General features: G+C 54.7%; 1 protein-coding gene across 1 annotated transcript; it reads right to left on the reverse strand.

Annotated features, from left to right (window-relative positions):
* Positions 1 to 896: 896 nt before the first annotated feature.
* On the reverse strand, positions 897 to 15105 carry SHD (Src homology 2 domain containing transforming protein D). Its single transcript, XM_033195731.1, has 6 exons — positions 12868 to 15105; positions 9548 to 9653; positions 9281 to 9469; positions 6701 to 6824; positions 2634 to 2753; positions 897 to 1173 (listed from the first exon to the last, which is right to left on the reverse strand). Exons 1-6 carry the CDS (start codon positions 13162 to 13164, stop codon positions 987 to 989), a joined length of 1023 nt encoding a protein of 340 aa, XP_033051622.1. The 5' UTR covers positions 13165 to 15105; the 3' UTR covers positions 897 to 986.
* Between the last annotated feature and the right edge of the window lie 2348 nt (positions 15106 to 17453).

Raw genomic sequence — 17453 nt, forward strand, 5'->3', positions numbered from 1 at the left:
ACAAATCCAAGGAGCAGGAAGTAGAGCTCTGGCTTCCAAACTGCCCTGGAAGACCCCCTCTGCAGCTGGCATCACCCCCAGGCAGGCCTGGAGGTGGGGGAAGGAGCGGGGAGGTCAGGGGATTCGTGGTGTTTACGAGCCCCCCGGGTCTTCTGCCTGTCACCTTGAAGTGACATCAGCTAGGCCCAGCTCCCCTCCCCTACTTCTGCTGTTTCCATGGGGACAGATGTCCTTTCTGCAGATCAGGCCACTGCTGCCGGGAGGAGGGAGCGGGGCTGGCCCGAGAGCCTGGCCCCCCTCAGTTTCTCCATCTTTGTATCTGTCGGTTTCTAAGGAGTGCGGTTTTCATCTGCTCCACACTGCTCTGTCTCTTGCTCTTTGAGTTCTGGTCTCTCCCTATGGGAGATTCAGGTTCCAGTCCCAACTCTGCCCCCAAAACAAAGAGCTGGGGATGTGCGTGGCCCTTGAGGCCTCGAGGTTTTCTCTCGTTTGTTTTGTTTTTTGAGATGGAGTTTCGCTCTTGTTCCCCAGGCCGGAGTGCAATGGTGCGATCTCAGCCCACTGCAATCTGCGCCTCCTGGGTTCAAACGATTCTCCTGCCTCAGCCTCCCGAGTAGCTGGGATTAGAGGCACGCGCCACCACACCCGGTTAATCTTGTATTTTTAGTAGAGACGGGGTTTCTCCGTGTTGGTCAGGGTGGTCTCGAACTCCCAACCTTAGGTGATCTGCCTGCCTCAACCTCCCAAAGTGCTGGGATTACAGGTGTGAGCCACCGCGCCCGGCCTCATCCAGGGTTTCAATTACCCCATCGTCCCCTCTCCAGGGCTGCTTAGGGCTTTCCCGCTGGGAGTCAGTAATCCCACTTCCCTCTGCAGCCCAGAAAGGAAACTAACACAAATAATAACTTATTTATTTTCTAGGCCATGAGAGGGCTTTGGGATACAATTCTGGGCCCGAGGACTCAAAAGGGGGTCGAGGGTCGCTGTCAGGGGGTCTGCGTGACCACGGGGTAGAGCAGAGCCAGATGCTCGGCGCCCTGCACCGGCAGTGGGCGTGAACTGTAGTGGAGGACGAGCTCGGGCACACTGGGGAAGGGCCCGCTGTGTTGGCCCAGCACCACCTGGTTCTCTCGGGTCCGCGCGAACTTCAGATGCAGGAAGCCCTGGCTGCTCCTGGGTGATGAGGGAGAAAGGGACTCCTAGTACCCTGGGCCCACCCAGAAAGCCACCATCCCCAAAGCCACCTCCCACAGTGCCAAGGGCCAGGTGCTCGTGCATCTCCAGTCTCTGGTAAACAGCAGTGTGGTGGCTGGAATAGTTGCTCACACCTGTAATCCCAGTGATGTGGGAGGCTGAGGCTGTAGGATTGCTCCAGGCCAGGAGTTAGAGACCAGCCTGGGCAACAGAGTGAGACCCCATCTCCACAGAAAAACATTAAAAAATTAGGCAGGCGCGGTGGCTCATGCCTGTAATCGCAGCACTTTGGGAGGCCAAGTCAGGTGGATCACTTGAGGTCAGGAGTTCAAGACCAGCCTGGCCAACATGCTGAAACCCCGTCTCCACTAAAAATACAAAAATTAGCCAGGCATGGTGGCAGGAACCTGTAGTCCAAGCTACTCCGGAGGCTGAGGCATGAGAATCCCTTGAACCTGGGAGGCAGAGACTGCAGTGAGCTGATATTGTGCCACTGCACCCCAGCCTGGGTGACAGAGTGAGACTCCATCTCAAATAATAATAATAATAATAATAAAAATGATAATAGGAAGAGGCCAGGTACAGTGACCCACACCTGTAATCCCAGCACTTTGGGCGGCCGAGTCAGGCAGATTGCTTGAGGCTGGGAGTTTGAGACCAGCCTGGCCAACATGGCAAAACCCTGTCTGTACTAAGAATACAAAAATTAGCCGAGCGTGGTGGTGTGTGCCTGTAGTCTTCCATCTCCCGAGTTCAAGCAATTCTCCTGCCTCAGCCTCCGACGTGGCTGGAATTACAGGTATGCACCACTATGCCCAACTAATTTTTGTATTTTTAGGAGAGAAGGGGTTTCACCATGTTGGCCAGGCTGGTCTCGAACTCCTGACCTCAAGTGATCCGCCCTCCTCGGCCTTCCAAAGTGCTAGGTTTACAGGCATGAACTACCGTGCCCAGCTCCAATCTTGTGCTTTTAGATCTTGCACTCAGACACCTAGCAGAATCTTAGGTTTATAATTAGACAGAATTTTAGGGACGGAAGTGCATACAAACAGGGTCTCAACTTAAAACACTTACAGGCACACCCTGAAATTTTGGCTTCAGACAGACACAAATTGATATACCTCCATTTTTGGACAAGGGGAGTCCAAAGGAATCTTGTGCACCTAGTTCCTCGTCTTACCTGAGGCCTGGACCTCCTCTGTGCCTTCCACTCCATCTTCTTGTATACCTCCAGTGATGGGGAGCTCATCCTCAATTTGCAACCAGGTAATGGCCTCCCCGGAAGTCCCACCCCTTCTCCTAGAAGTCCCACCCACTGGCCTGGAAGCCCTTCCCAATGGCTGCTGGAGCCACACCCTCCCGTTCCCTCTGAATTAACCCAAAAGGGTGACTCATACAATCCTGTGACCCACGCAATCCCTGTGAGGCTGAGGTCTCACCTGAGAGACAAGGAGCAGTCCTGGGGGCTGGTCTCGCTGAGCCGCACTAGGTAGCTGCCTTCCTTGCAGAGGGACAGGAGGCTCTCTGCATCCGCCCTGTTCAGGGGGCCATGAAACCACCTATGGAGTGCAGACAGATGTCTCATCAAGGACTGTCCCCCTTCAAACACACTCTGGGGCCCTGTCATCCCAGCACTTGGGGAGGCTGAGGCAGGCGGATTGCCTGAGGTCAGGAGTTGGAAACCGGTCTCGCCAACATGGTGAAACCCCGTCTCTACTAAAAATACAAAAAAATTAGCTGGGCGTGGTGGTGGGTACCTGTAATCCCAGCTACTCGGGAGGTTGAGTTAGGGGAACGGCTTGAACCAGGGAGGTGGAAGTTGCAGTGGGCTGAGATCCAGCCACTGCACTCCAATCTGGGCAACAGAGTGAGACTCTGTCTCAAAACAAACAAACAAACAAACAAACAAAACACACTCTGAGATCAGTTGGGTCCATGCACAGCTTGTGTGTGGGCTTGTGGCCTCCGGGCAAATGAAGAAGGAAAATTCCCTTGGATTTTTCTTTTTATTTATTTATTTATTTTGAGACAGAGTCTTGCTCTGTTGCCAGGCTGGAGTGCAGTGGTGCAATGTTGGCTCACTACAACCTCCACCTCCCGGGTTCAAGCAGTTTTCCTGCCTCAGCCTCCCAAGTAGCTGGAACTACAGGTGCACAGCACCACACCCGGCTAAGTTTTGTATTTTTAGTAGAGATGGGGTTTCACCATGTCAGCCAGGCTGGTCTGGAACTCCTGACCTCAGGTTGTCTGCCCTCCTCGGCCTCCCAAAGTACTGGGATGACAGGTTTGAGCCACCGCGCCTGGCCCATCCCCTTGGATTTTTCCAGAGCAGCCCTGGTTATAGTATACCTGACATTGATCTTCACAGCCTCCCTCATGTCCTTGTCAACTTCAATCACTTTCACAAAAGCGGTGCTTCATCTTGTACCTCACCCGCCTGTCCCTTTCTTTTTTCTTTTGAGACGGAGTCTCACTCTGTCTCTCAGGCTAGAGTGCAGTGGCACGATCTTGGTTCACTGCAACCTCCGCCACCTAGATTGAAGTTATTCTCATGCCTCAGCCTCCTGAGTAGCGGGGAGTACAGGCGCCCGCCACCACACCTGGCTAATTTTTTTCTATTTTTAGTAGAGACAGGGTTTTACCATATTGGCCAGACTGGTCTCGAACTCTTGACTCCAGATTATCTGCCTGCTTCGGCCTCCCAAAGTGCTGGGATTACACGCATGAGCCACCGCACCCAGCCCCTTTCTTTTTTTTTTTTTTTTTGAGACAGAGTCTCGCTCTGTCGCCCGGGCTGGAGTGCAGTGGCCGGATCTCAGCTCACTGCAAGCTCCGCCTCCCGGGTTTAAGCCATTCTCCTGCCTCAGCCTCCTGAGTAGCTGGGACTACAGGCGCCCGCCACCTCGCCCGGCTAGTTTTTTGTATTTTTTAGTAGAGACGAGGTTTCACCGTGTTCGCCAGGAGGGTCTTGATCTCCTGACCTTGTGATCCGCCTGTCTCGGCCTCCAAAGTGCTGGGATTACAGGCTTGAGCCACCGCGCCCGGCCCAGCCCCTTTCTTAATGTTTTTTTATTTTGTTTTGTTTTGAGAGGGAGTCTCTCTCTGTCACCAGGCTGGAGTACAGTGGCGTGATCTCAGCTCACTGCAACCTCCACCTCCTGGATTCAAGAGATTCTCCTGCCTCAGCCTCCTGAGTAGCTGGGATTACAGGTATGCACCACCATGCAGAGCTAATTTTTGTATTTTCAGTAGAGTTGGAGTTTCACCATGTTGACCAGGATGGTCTCGATCTCTTGACCTCATGATCTGCCCACCTCGGCCTCCCAAAGCGCTGGGACTACAGGCTGAACCCCCGCGCCCAGCCTAATGTTTTGCTTCGATGTGCTCACAAAGGGGTCTGCAGTTGCAAGCAAGGTATCAAAGACAGAGAAGCACCAGAGCCTTTGCTGTTGTTCATAATGAAAGAAATCTGAAAAGAGAATAAGCACATATGGCGTGCCTGTGGTCTCATGGAGGAGGCGAAGGCAGGAGGATGGCTTGATCCCAGGAGTTCAGGGGTACAGTGAGCTATGATTGTGCCACTACACTTCAGCCTGGGCAACAGAGCGAGACCCTGTCTGAAAGAAAGAGAGAAAGAGAAAGAGAGAGAGAGAAAGAGAAGAGAAAAGAGAAGAGAAAAGAGAAGAGAGAGAAAGAGAAAGAAAGAGAAGGAAAGGAAAGAAAGGAAAGGAAAGGAAAGGAAAGGAAAGGAAAGGAAAGGAAAGGAAAGGAAAGGAAGGAAGAATGGAGGAATGGAGGGAGGGAGGGAGGGAGGGAGGAAGGAAGGAAGGGAGGGAGAGGAAAGAAGAAAGAAAGGGCAGTGGCTCACGTATGTCATCCCGACACTTTGGAAGACCAAGGCAGGCACATCACCTGACGTCAGGAGTTTGAGACCAGCCTGGCTAACATGGTGAAACTCCATCTCTACTAAAAATACAAAAATCAGCCGAGTGTGGTGTCAGGAGCCTGTATTTCCAGCTATTTGGGAGGCTGAGGCAAGAGAATTGCTTGAACCGGGGAGGCGGAGATTGCAGCCAGATGAAATGTGCCATTGCACTCCAGCCTGGGCGACAAGAGCGAGACTCTGTCAAAAATAAAAAGGGAAAAGAGAAGAGAAAAGAGAAGAGAGAAAAGAGGAGAGGAAAGGAGAGAAGAGAAAAGAAGGAAGAGGGAAGGGCCGGGCGCAGTAGCTCACACCTGTAATCCCAGCACTTTGGGAGGCTGAGGTGGACAGATCATGAGATCAGGAGTTCTAGACCAGCCTGGCCAACATACTGAAACCCTGTCTCTACTGAAAACACAAAAATTAGCTAGGCGTGGTTGTGCAGGCCTGTAGTCCCAGCTACTCTGGAGGCTGAGGCAGGAGAATCACTTGAACCTGGGAGACGGAGGTTGCAGTGAGCCGAGATGGCATCACTGTGCTCCAGCCTGGGCAACGGAGCAAGACTCGGGGAGGGAGGGAGGGAGCAAGGGAGGAAGAGAAAGAGAAAAAGAGAACAGTCTTCACTCCCTAGGCCTCAGAGTTAAATAGCCAGTTCTGTATGGCCCACCGAAGAGATTTAGGCGTGACTGTGATAATATGGCCTGGGCCGGGCGCGGTGGCTCAAGCCTGTAATCCCAGCACTTTGGGAGGCTGAGACGGGCGGATCACGAGGTCAGGAGATCGAGACCATCCTGGCGAACACGGTGAAACCCCGTCTCTACTAAAAAATACAAAAAAAAAAAACTAGCCGGGCGAGGTGGCGGGCGCCTGTAGTCCCAGCTACTCGGGAGGCTGAGGCAGGAGAATGGCGTAAACCCGAGAGGCGGAGCTTGCAGTGAGCTGAGATCCGGCCACTGTACTCCAGCCTGGGCGGCAGAGTGAGACTCCGTCTCAAAAAAAAAAAAAAAAAAAAAAAAAAAAAAGATAATATGGCCTGGATTCCGGGGACTTGGGCAGTCCCTCAAGGACCTCCCAGGCTGGAAAGACACACAGTCAGCGTCTCCCAGCTCATGTGCGACCCCAGCATGGAGTTGCGAGCCCACCAAAATGCTGCGCCTCCTGGTTCCATCCCAGGAACCAAGAACTTCTGGCTGAGAATGATTTCTGTCTCTTGGCTCTGAGGCTGTAAACCCCACTCAGGTTAAGGAAGGAAATTCCCTTTTCTGTTGGAACCTGAGGCTCAGAGAGGTTAAGTGACTTGCCCCAGGCTACACAGCCAGGAGGGGAGAGAAGGGATTTGAACCCAGAACTTGATACCAGAGGGAAAGGGACCCCATCAGATTGTTTTGTGTCTACCTGGGTGCCTGGCACACAGCAGGCTCTGGCGCCCAGCAAAGATTAGCTGAAGAAATGAAATAAGTGGATGAATGAATCTAAGTTCTCCCAGTTCCTCTAATCTGGGAAAACGAAAAAACTTCTGCCTGATACATTGGAGTCTGCAGATACGCTCAACGGGGCTCCTCCACCTTCAGATTCCCCACTCACGGCTGTTTCTCCAGGGGCAGGGCTGTGTCCACACGCTCCGCAGGCTGGGGGCTTCTGGGTGGGGGTCTCCGGAGCTCCTTGGCTGAGGCTGGAGTCCTCTCCCACTCTGGACTGTCAAACTGCACTGGAAGGGAGATTTAGAGAGGAAAGGGTTAAGTCCAGCCTATCTTGGGGGGCGGGGCAGGGGCAAGCCAATGGAATCTCAGTAGGAAGGCAGAGGTAGCTTGGGACAACCTATCAGAGCCCAGGGGCTGGGCTTAAGGCAGGGGCTGGATTGCCCACAGGTGCAACCTATTGGCCTTCAGAAGAAACAGGTGTGGTCATTTACAAATCTGGTGGCAAGGAGCACAAGGGGCGTGGCTAGAGGGGGTGGGTTAGAAATTTCCAAAGGGGAGCCTTGCTTCCTAAATTCCTTCTGGGTTCAGCCCAGACAGGAGCCAAGTCCTAAAACTGCAAAATCACCCCCAATCTACAGACAGGTGGACCAAGGCACTGAGCTCTAAATACCCTCCCAGTATTAAAACTTTGCGGTCGCCGGGCGCGGTGGCTCAAGCCTGTAATCCCAGCATTTTGGGAGGCCGAGACGGGCGGATCATGAGGTCAGGAGATCGAGACTATCCTGGCTAACATGGTGAAACCCCGTCTCTACTAAAAAAATACAAAAAACTAGCCGGGCGAGGTGGCGGGCGCCTGTAGTCCCAGCTACTCGGGAGGCTGAGGTAGGAGAATGGCTTAAACCCGGGAGGCGGAGCTTGCAGTGAGCTGAGATCCGGCCACTGCACTCCAGCCCGGGCGACAGAGCGAGACTCCGTCTCAAAAAAAAAAAAAAAAAAAAAAAAAATGGGGGGCAAAGTCGTGTTTGCACAACTGGAATCTGGTCCAAATTCTTTTTTTTTTTTTTTTTTGATACGGAGTCTCGCTCTGTCGCCCAGGCTGGAGTGCAGTGGCCCGATTTCAGCTCACTGCAAGCTCCGCCTCCCGGGTTCCCGCCATTCTCCTGCCTCAGCCTCCCGAGTAGCTGGGACTACAGGCGCCCGCCACCTCGCCCGGCTAGTTTTTTTTTGTATTTTTTAGTAGAGACAGGGTTTCACCGTGTTAGCCAGGATGGTCTCGATCTCCTGACCTTGTGATCCGCCCGTCTCGGCCTCGCTAAGTGCTGGGATTACAGGCTTGAGCCACCGTACCCGGCCCTGGTCCAAATTCTATGCTATGCTATGCTATGACGAAGTTTCGCTCTTGTTGCCCAGGCTGGAGTGCAGTGGCGCAATCTTGACTCACCGCAAACTCTGCCTCCCGGGTTCAAGCAATTCTCCTGCCTCAGCCTCCTGAGTAGCTGGGATTACAGGCATGTGCCACCACGCCCGGGTAATTTTGTATTTTTAGTAGAGACGGGGGTTTCTCCATGTTGGTCAGGCTGGTCTCGAACTCCTGACCTCAAATGATCCACCCGCCTCGGCCTCCCAACGTGCTGGGATTACAGACGTGAGCCACCGTGCCCAGCAACTATTTTATTTTTTAAAGCTGATTTTATCATTATCTCTTTTACAGAAGAGAAAATTAAGGTTCAGAGGCTTGTTCAAGCTCATCCAATTCAGCTGGAAATTAACCTGTAGTTTACTAGCAGCTAGTAAGAAACGCTGCCCCTGCCACCCCCACATCCTATTCCAAAAGCAAGCCATATTCCCCTCCCCACACCACACTGAGCAGGAAAAGTAGGTTCCATTCCACTCTAAAAAGTGTTTGTGTTTCCAAGGAAGATGCAGGTTGTCTTGGAAGAAAGAATTTAGGCCTATCAGTCATTCACACTCTAGTGAGAATTAATAAACTACCAAAGTGGCGATTGGACTCTACTTTTTTTTTTCCCCCTGAGACAGAGTCTTGCCCTGTCCCCCAGGCTGGAGTGCAGTGGCGCGATCTTGGCTCACTGCAAGCTCTGCCTCCTGGATTCATGCCATTCTTGTGTCTCAGCCTCCCAAGTAGCTGGGACTACAAGAACCCACCACTACGCCCGGCTAATTTTTTTTTTTTTTTTTTTTTGGTATTTTTTTTTTTTTTTTTTTTTTTTTTTTTTTGAGGTGGAGTCTCGCTCTGTCGCCCAGGCTGAGTGCAGTGGCCAGATCTCAGCTCACTGCAAGCTCCGCCTCCCGGGTTTACGCCATTCTCCTGCTCAGCCTCCCGAGTAGCTGGGACTACAGGCGCCCGCCACCTCGCCCGCTAGTTTTTGTATTTTTAGTAGAGACGGGGTTCACCGTGTTAGCCAGGATGGTCTCGATCTCCCGACCTCGTGATCCGCCCGTCTCGGCCTCCCAAAGTGCTGGGATTACAGGCTTGAGCCACCGCGCCCGGCCTTTTTTGGTATTTTTTAGTAGAGACAGGGTTTCACCGTATTAGCCAGGATGGTCTCGATCTCCTGACCTCGTGATCCACCTGCCTTGGCCTCCCAAAGTGCTGGGATTACAGGTGTGAGCCACCACGCCTGACCGATTGGACTCTACTTTGTAAACTGAAACAGGAGACATGAGGGATGAGGAAATGCAGGGATGGGGCATTCAGGTGTCAGAGTGTGGGTCTGAGAAGCACCTGCAAACGCCCTGGAGATGTGGTCCTTCTTCCACTCCCAGGGCTGATCATACTCATCTGCTGGCCGTTCATCCTCCTGGGGCATCCGGCTCTGCCGAGGCTTCTGCCCAGAAGGGGGTCCATCTGCTGTCTCTGGGTCCTGTTCCTCATAAGGGGTGTCATAGAGTTGTACCCCTCTGCCGGGCAGTTCTAGGAGGTCGGGCATACTGTTCAGCTCCTGCTCCCATCTGGGACCCTGTCACCTTCTCCCAAGCCCTGCCCACTCACCACTCATGACCCGTTGGGCGTCGTAGGGCTCCATGTACCCATCATCTAGGGATGCAGGATGAGGCTGAGCATCAAAGGGGTCTGAATACTCAGTGTCGGCTTCCAGCTGTGGAGAGAAGGAAGGTGAGAAGACAAGGATTCAGAGGGGCATCCCTGCTAAGTGATGCTACACCTTTTGCCTGCTTGCAGGGCCATCTGACACCTCTCCAAGAGTTTTTATTTATTTTTTATTTTTATTAATTTATTTATTATTCATTTTTTGAGATGGAGTCTCGCTCTGTCACCCAAGCTGGAGTGCAGTGGCGCGATCTCGGCTCACTGCAAGCTCTGCCTCCCAGGTTCACGCCATTCTCCTGCCTCAGCCTCCTGAGTAGCTGGGACTACAGGCGCCCCCCACCACGCCCGGCTAACTTTTTGTATTTTTAGTAGAGATGGGGTTTCACCGTATTAGCCAGGATGGTCTCGATCTCCTGACCTCATGATCTGCCTGCCTCGGCCTCCCAAAATGTTGGGATTACAGGCGTGAGCCACCGCGCCCCGCCGAGTTTTTATTTTTAATTAATTAATTAATTTTAATTTTATTTATTTATTTATTTTTCGAGACGGAGTCTCGCTCTGTCACCCAGATTGGAGTTCAGTGGCGCGACCACAGCTCACTGCAAGCTCCGCCTCCCGGGTTCACTCCATTCCCCTGCCTCAGCCTCCCGAGTAGCTGGGACTACAGGCGCCCACCACCACGCCTGGCTAATTTTTTGTATTTTTAGTAGAGACGGAGTTTCACTGTGTTAGCCAGGATGGTCTCCATCTCCTGACCTCGTGATCCGCCTGCCTCAGCCTCACAAAGTCCTGGGATTACAGGTGTGAGCCACTGCACCTGGCCGTAATTAATTAATTAATTAATTTAGAGATGGAGTCTTGCTCCCTTGCCCAGGCTGGAGTGCAGTAGCGTGATCTCAGCTCACTACAACCTCTGACCCCCGGGATCAAGCGATTCTCCTGCCTCAGTCTCCCAAGTAGCTGGGATTACAGGCGCCTGTCACCTCACCTGGTTAATTTTTGTATTTTTAGTAGAGATGGGGTTTCACCACGTTGGCCAGGCTGGTCTCGAACTCCCAACCTCAGATGAACCACCCGCTTCAGCCTCCCAAAATGCTGGGATTACAGGCAAGAGCCACCGCACAAAAAGAACTCTCCAAGAGTTCTTTTTGGGGGTTGGAGAGGGAGTCTGTTACCTGAAAGTGCTTGCAGACAGATGACAGCTTCCCACGTCTCCCTCTATTTTGATCCCATTTCCCCAGCACAGACACCTGCCTCCCTCCTTCGCCCACTTCAGTGCTTCTCAGGTGCCAGCACTGTTGCCAAGGTTTTACCTGCACTGATTTGTAATACCAGCATGTAGTAAGCACACCGTCCCCATTTTCCAGACAAGGAAGCCAGGGCACAGAAAGAGTGTTTTGCTCAAGGACACACAGCTGGTAAGTAAGAGGCAGAGTTTGGGCCGGGCGCGGTGGCTCAAGCCTGTAATCTCAGCACTTTGGGAGGCCGAGACGGGTGGATCACGAGGTCAGGAGATCGAGACCATCCTGGCTAACACGGTGAAACCCCCGTCTCTACTGAAAAATACAAAAAACTAGCCGGGCGAGGTGGTGGGCGCCCGTAGTCCCAGCTACTTGGAGGCTGAGGCAGGAGAATGGCATAAACCCAGGAGACGGAGCTTGCAGTGAGCTGAGATCTGGCCACTGCACTCCAGCCTGGGCGACAGAGCGAGACTCCGTCTCAAAAAAAAAAAAAAAAAGAGGCAGAGTTTGATCCCATCTGACGGATTTCCTCGAGTCCCTGGCTCTTCTCACCAACGTCTTACTTCTTATTTATTTGTTTATTTGTTTATTGAGACGGAGTCTTGCTCTTGTCACCCAGGCTGGAGTGCAGTGGCGCTATGTCGGCTCACTGCAACTTCTGCCTCCTGGGTTCAAGTAATTCTCCTGCATCAGCCTCAGGATTAGCTGGGATTATAGGCGACCCGGCTAATTTTTGTATTTTTGGTAGAGACGGGGTTTCACTGTGTTGGCCATGCTGGTCTCAAACTCCTGACCTCAGGTGATCCACCTGCCTCCACCTCCCAAAGTGCTGGCATTACAGATGTGAGCCACCACACCCAGGCTTATTTTTGTTTGCTTGTTTTTGTTTTTTTGAGACAGGGTGTTGCTCTGTCACCCAGGCTGGAGTGCAGTGGCGCAATCATGACTCACTGCAGCCTTGATCTTCTAAGGCTCAAGCGATCCTCCTGCCTCAGGCTCCTGAGTAGCTGGGACTACAGGTGTGCACCACAACTGGCTAATGTTTTGATTTTTTTTTTTTTTTTTTGTAGAGACAAGGTCTCACTCTGTTAGCCCGGGCTGGTCTCGAACTCCTGGGCTCAAGCAATCCTCCCACCTCAACCTCCCAAAGTGCTGGGATTACAGGCATGAGCTACTTCACCTGGTGGCCTGAGTTCAAATCCTAGTAAGCTAGAACCCCATGAGACCTTAGGCAAGTCATTGCCATTCTGCGAGCCTCAGTTTCACTTACACAAAATGGGAACATAGTGGTAGGAAGAGCAGCGTCATGGGTGGGGTGTTTAGGTGCCCTGCAGGGGAGCAACTCACTCAGATCTATTTTAGGAAGATCCCACCAGGTTCCAAGAGGAAGGGGTGCTGAGTGGAGGGGGCTGGCGGGGGGGCGCGGGGGATGGCCATGGAGGAGGAGGACCCAGAGACCAAGCAGGGTGGTCAGAGAGGCAGGAGGATAACCAGCATTATGCATTGAAAAGGGACAGATATCGGCCGGGGCGCAGTGACTCACACCTGTAATCTCAGTACTTTGGGAGGCAGAGCCGGGAGGATCAACTGAGGTCAGGAGTTTGAGTCCAGCCTGACCAGCATAGTGAAACCCGTCTCTACTGAAAATACAAAAATTAGCCGGGTGTGGTGGTGTACACCTGTAATCCCAGCTACTGGAGAGGCTGAGGCAGGAGAATCGCTTGAACCCCAGGAGGTGGAGGTTGCAATGAACCGAAATCCCACCACTGCACTCCAGCCTGGGTGACAGAGGGAGACACTGTCTCAAATAAATAAATAAATACATAAAATAACAGACCTCCCCAAGCAGGTGGAGGTCTGGGGTACTGGGAAGGGTCTGTCTGGTGTTCCGGTTCCCCGCTGTGATCACACATAAAACAAGCTCTCCACCATCCAGAGAGCCCAGCCTGAGCCTCCCGGCCACCCAATCTCCCGGGGCCACCCAGCCACGCACCTCCTCCCCGGGGCCACCCAGCCACGCACCTCCTCCCCGGGGCCGCCCAGAAGGGCCTTGGCTCTGGCCATATCCGCAGCCTCCACCTTGATAAGCCGGTGCTTGGGAGAGCCGTATTTGGCATCTCCGGGGTTCTTGGAGTCCCCAGGGCCCGCGGGGTCCGGCTCCAAGCGGCTCTCCGCGTCCTCATAGGGGTCTTCGAAGTCCAGGTTCTTCTGCGCGCGGTAGGCCCGCAGGATGTCGCTCTCGGTGTAGTCCGGGGTGGGCGGCTGCGGAGGGGGCCTCCGACCGCCAAAGCTCAGGTAGTCCCGTAGCCACTTGGCCATTTGGACGCCTGTCACCCCAATCGGGCCACTGTCAGAGGGGCCCCCACATGCCCTTCTCCAGGCCCCTTTCCTCAGGGAGGAGGAGGAGGAGGAGGAGAGGAAGGGAAGAGCAGGGAAGGAGGAGAAAGATCAGGCGCGCCCTTTGGCGGGGTTCTGGATGGATAGAGGCAAGGAAAAGGTGAACGAGGGGGAGGAAAAGGAGGCGACAGAGGAGGGAGGGAGGACAAGCCCGCTTTAGCCCGGTTTGGGAAGCACCGCAGGGGAAGGGGGCGTCCCGCAGGGCCCGGAATGCCGCGCGCTAGGGGCTAGGGCGAGGGGCATCCGCGGAGGCGCGCGGAGTTTCCGCGGGCAGCGCGGTTCCCTGGAGCAACTCGGCCGTCCGCCGCCTCCGGGAAGCCCCGGGATCCCTTCCTGGGGTCGGGAGATCGGGGCCAGCGCCACCTGCGGACGCTCCCGGCCCCTCGCCCAGTCCGGACGCCTGGGTTCTCAGCGCAGCGGGCGGGCTCCCCAGGGGCGCGGGCGCCGCGCGCAAAGTTGGGCCGCGGAGACGGTGACCCCGGCGGGACGCATCCTTTGTCGCGCTCCTCTCAGCTCAGCGGGGAGCCCCCAATCCCGCGGTCCCCGGCCGGGCCGCCTCGATCCGGCCCCAGCCACCCGCACAAAGGGAAATAAAAACCTCCTCCAATCCCCCTTCACGCTTTCGGAGACACTTTCCCCGCCGCCGCCGGGAGGTGGGACGCTGGGGAGGGGGGAGCGCGGGAGGACGCCCCGGTTCCCACCAGCCCGGGGCCGCGTCCCGGGCAGCAGCGTCAGGGCTCCCCCGCCTCCCCTCGGCCTCGTCCCCCGCCCTCCCCTCCCCTCCCCCTGCGCTCCCCTCGGAGGTGACTGAGACCTTCAGCTGTTCTGGGGAGGGAGGGAGCCGCTGCCTGCGGAGGGAAGGGGGAGCTGGGGGCGGGAGTCGCCGGGGCCGAGGCCGCGGCAGCTGGACACTGACCCGGACGCCCGAGACTGGCCGCAGCGAGCGCGGAGCGTGGGAGGTGGGGACCGGCTGGGAGTGACACTGCTGGGGAGGGAGAGAGGGAGGGGAGGGGAGGGGGAGAAGGAGGGGAGGGGGAAATTGCCCGGGAAATGGGGGACTGGACTTGACCGCCAGAAGGGGTGAAATTGACCAGCAGAGGGGGTGGGAATGACCGCCACTGAGGGTCGAAATGGAACCGATGTCTGGCAGTGAAACGGACCGGCAGAATGGGGTTGTGGAAATTGGTGGAGAGGTCACTGGTTGAAATTGATATTGACGCAGCAGAAGGAAGAGGGGGGCAAAGGAAGGGAGGGTGGGGATCAGGCTTCCCCTCCCCCAAAAGGGCTCTGCTCTGTTCCCCCGCTCCCTTCCCAGGGGACTAATTGCGGGCAGGGGGAGGGTTTGGGGCAGCTGGCCTGGGGAAGGGAGATGGTATCTGTGCCTGGCGCCTGTCCTCTGCATCTGTCCCTTTGTGGCTTCTGGGGGGCGGGTGGCGGGAAGAGGGGCAGAAGTGAGAGGGGCCTGGCCTGAACTGGCTGCCTGTTGTCAGCTGCCGCTGCCGTTGTCTGAGGGTGAGGGCACTGAGAAGTTTGGGGGGTGGGAGAGGAAAAGGAAGCCACTGGCCAATTTTCCAGTGCAGAACCATTTTTTTTTTCTTTCCCCATAAGGGGGCTTGCCCAGCTGCCCCTAATGACTGGAGTGAGGGGTGGTCAGGAATGATGGGACCCCAGATTCTCTCCACTGGTGGCCAGCCCCCCGGTTGGGCACAAGTCATAACTTGGAGGGGACAGTTGGAGGATGAGACAGCAGTCAGAACGAACACTGCTATCACTGGGCCCTCCTAGCAGCCCCGCAGGGCTGAGGGCAGGGTCTGTCACTCGGAGTCTTGGTTTTCCTTATTTGAAAGATGTGGTTTCTGCCGGGTGCGGTGGCTCAAACCTGTAATCCCAACACTTTGGGAGGCCGAGATGGGCGGATCACGAGGTCAGGAGATCGAGACCATCCTGGCTAACACGGTGAAACCCCGTCTCTACTAAAAAATACAAAAAAACTAGCCGGGCGAGGTGGCGGGCGCCTGTAGTCCCAGCTACTGGGGAGGCTGAGGCAGGAGAATGGCGTGAACCCGGGAGACGGAGCTTGCAGTGAGCCAAGATCTGGCCACTGCACTCCAGCCTGGGCGACAGAGCGAGACTCCGTCTCAAAAAAAAAAAAAAAAAAAAAAAGATGTGGTTTCTAACAGGAAAACCCAGACAGCTCTAGGAAGGATTCCAGGAGGGACTGAGTTATCACCTGGATTCCTCGTTTTATGGATGGGGAAACTGAGGCACAGAGATGGGAGGTACTTGTTCAGAGCCACTCCACAGCTCATTCTGCCTAGACATTGCCATGGGGCCTGGCCTAGGGTGGTACTGGAGTCTCTCTCTTTTTTTTTTTTGAGACGGAGTCTCGCCCTGTCACCCAGGCTGGAGTGCAGTGCTGTGATCTTGGCTCACTGCAACCTCCGCCTCCCGGGTTCAACCGATTCTCCTGACTCAGCCTCCCGAGTAGCTGGGATTACAGGCTTCTACCACCACGCCCAGCTAATTTTTGTACTTTTAGTGGAGATGGGGTTTCACCATGTTGGCCAGGCTGGTCTTGAACTCCTGACCTCAGGTGATCCGCTGGCCTCGGCCTCCCAAAGTGGTCTTCATGGAATCCGTTCTGCAACTCCTCTCCATGATGAGCTCCATTATCCAGATGGGAAAACTGAGGCCTGGAGCCAACAAGGCAAAGCCCCTGAAGGATGCAGGTGTCTAGACCCTTCTGTTCCTCCCCTTCCCTGCACTGGCTGTGTTCCCCAACACACACCTGTTGAACTCCTTCCTCCTTCCTGAAGTGCATGGTCACCCCCGCTTCCCCCCACCCTTTCAGATCAGCGACAAGGCGGCGTCCCACGGGGCGGCCAGGGAGCACAGCGGGTAATTGTCCTGCTTTCTGTCAGCCGCAAGGCAATTCCAGGGTGCGGGGATGAGCTGTTGACAGATCTCATCAAATCCGAGTCGTCTCCCTGCCGGATAAAACTAGATGTCTGAGGTATAAATATTTGAAAGGGGCCTTCTAATTACAGTCTGTGCCAGGAATAGCAATTAGAGGCCCCTGGGCCAGAATAAAACGGCATTTGACTTTCCTGTGCTTTGGAGCTGGCTTCTCCTGGGGCTGCACCCCCACCCTACCCCAAGGAGGGGAGAGGGGAGAGGCTGGCAGGAGAGGCAGGAGGAGGAGGTAGAAGAGACAGAGATCTAGGCTGGGGGTCCAGTCACCTTGCCTTGTGACCTTGAATCAGCCATGTAACCTCGTGAGCTTTGGATGTCTTTTTCTTTCTTTTTTTTTTTTTGAGACAGGGGTCTCGCTCTGTTGCCCAGGCTGGAGTGTAGCATTGCAGTCACAGCTCACTGCAGCCTCAACATCCTGGGCTCAAACGATCCACCCATCTCAGCCTCCCAGTAGCTAAGATTACAGGTGCACACCACCACACCTGGCTAATTTTTTTGTTTGTTTGTTTTGGGGGGCAGAGTCTTGCTTTGTTGCCCAGGCCTGGAGTGCAGTGGTATGATCTCGGCTCACTGCAACCTCTGCCTCCCGGGTTCAAGCAATTCTCCTGCCTCAGCCTCCTGAGTAGCTGGGATTATAGTAGGCATGCACCACCATGCCTGGCTAATTTTTGTATTTTTAGTAGAGATGGGGTTTCACCATGTTGGTCAGGCTCGTCTCGAACTCCTGACCTCGTGATCCAACTGCCTCAGCCTCCCGAAGTACTGGGATTACAGGCATGAGCAACCGCACCTGGCCAACACCTGGCTAATTTTTTTAATAGAGATGGGGTTTCGCTATGTTGCCCAGGCTGTACTTGAACTCCTGTCTTCAAGCAATCCTCCCCGCTCCCAAAGTGCTGGGAGTGTAATCCCAGCACTTTGGCCTCCCAGAGTGCTGGGATTACAGGACTGAGCCACCGCACCAGCTTTGGATTTCTACCAGGAGAGGAGGGAACCAGGGAGGGCTACCAGGAGGTGGGCGCTGAGTGGGTAATAACAAGGAGGTGGGTGGGGCAGCAGGGACCCTCCTTCCCTAGCATTCTGGGTCTGAGAGGCAGCTGATGGCGGGCTCCTCCAGGGTGGGTGGGGCCCAAGGAACTATGCTCCGGAGTTTCTCCCAGGTTCCGGAATCTCAGCCTGTCAGACACTGGTGCATGACAGAGACTGTTTTCTCACCTGGTAAATGAGAGAATAACAGC

This window comes from Trachypithecus francoisi, unplaced genomic scaffold, assembly GCF_009764315.1.
Source record: "Trachypithecus francoisi isolate TF-2019V2 unplaced genomic scaffold, Tfra_2.0 Lachesis_group5, whole genome shotgun sequence".
In the NCBI taxonomy this organism is placed as follows: domain Eukaryota; kingdom Metazoa; phylum Chordata; class Mammalia; order Primates; family Cercopithecidae; genus Trachypithecus; species Trachypithecus francoisi.

Excerpts from the sequence above, each read along its gene's own strand:
- SHD (XM_033195731.1), bottom strand. The coding sequence starts at position 13,164 with ATGGCCAAGTGGCTACGGGACTACCTGAGCTTTGGCGGTCGGAGGCCC. Across the intron at positions 9,470-9,547 it reads CGCCCAACGGGTCATGAGTG|AACTGCCCGGCAGAGGGGTA; the intron begins GTGAGTGGGCAG and ends CCGACCTCCTAG. Across the intron at positions 1,174-2,633 it reads GACTGCTCCTTGTCTCTCAG|GAGCAGCCAGGGCTTCCTGC; the intron begins GTGAGACCTCAG and ends CTCATCACCCAG.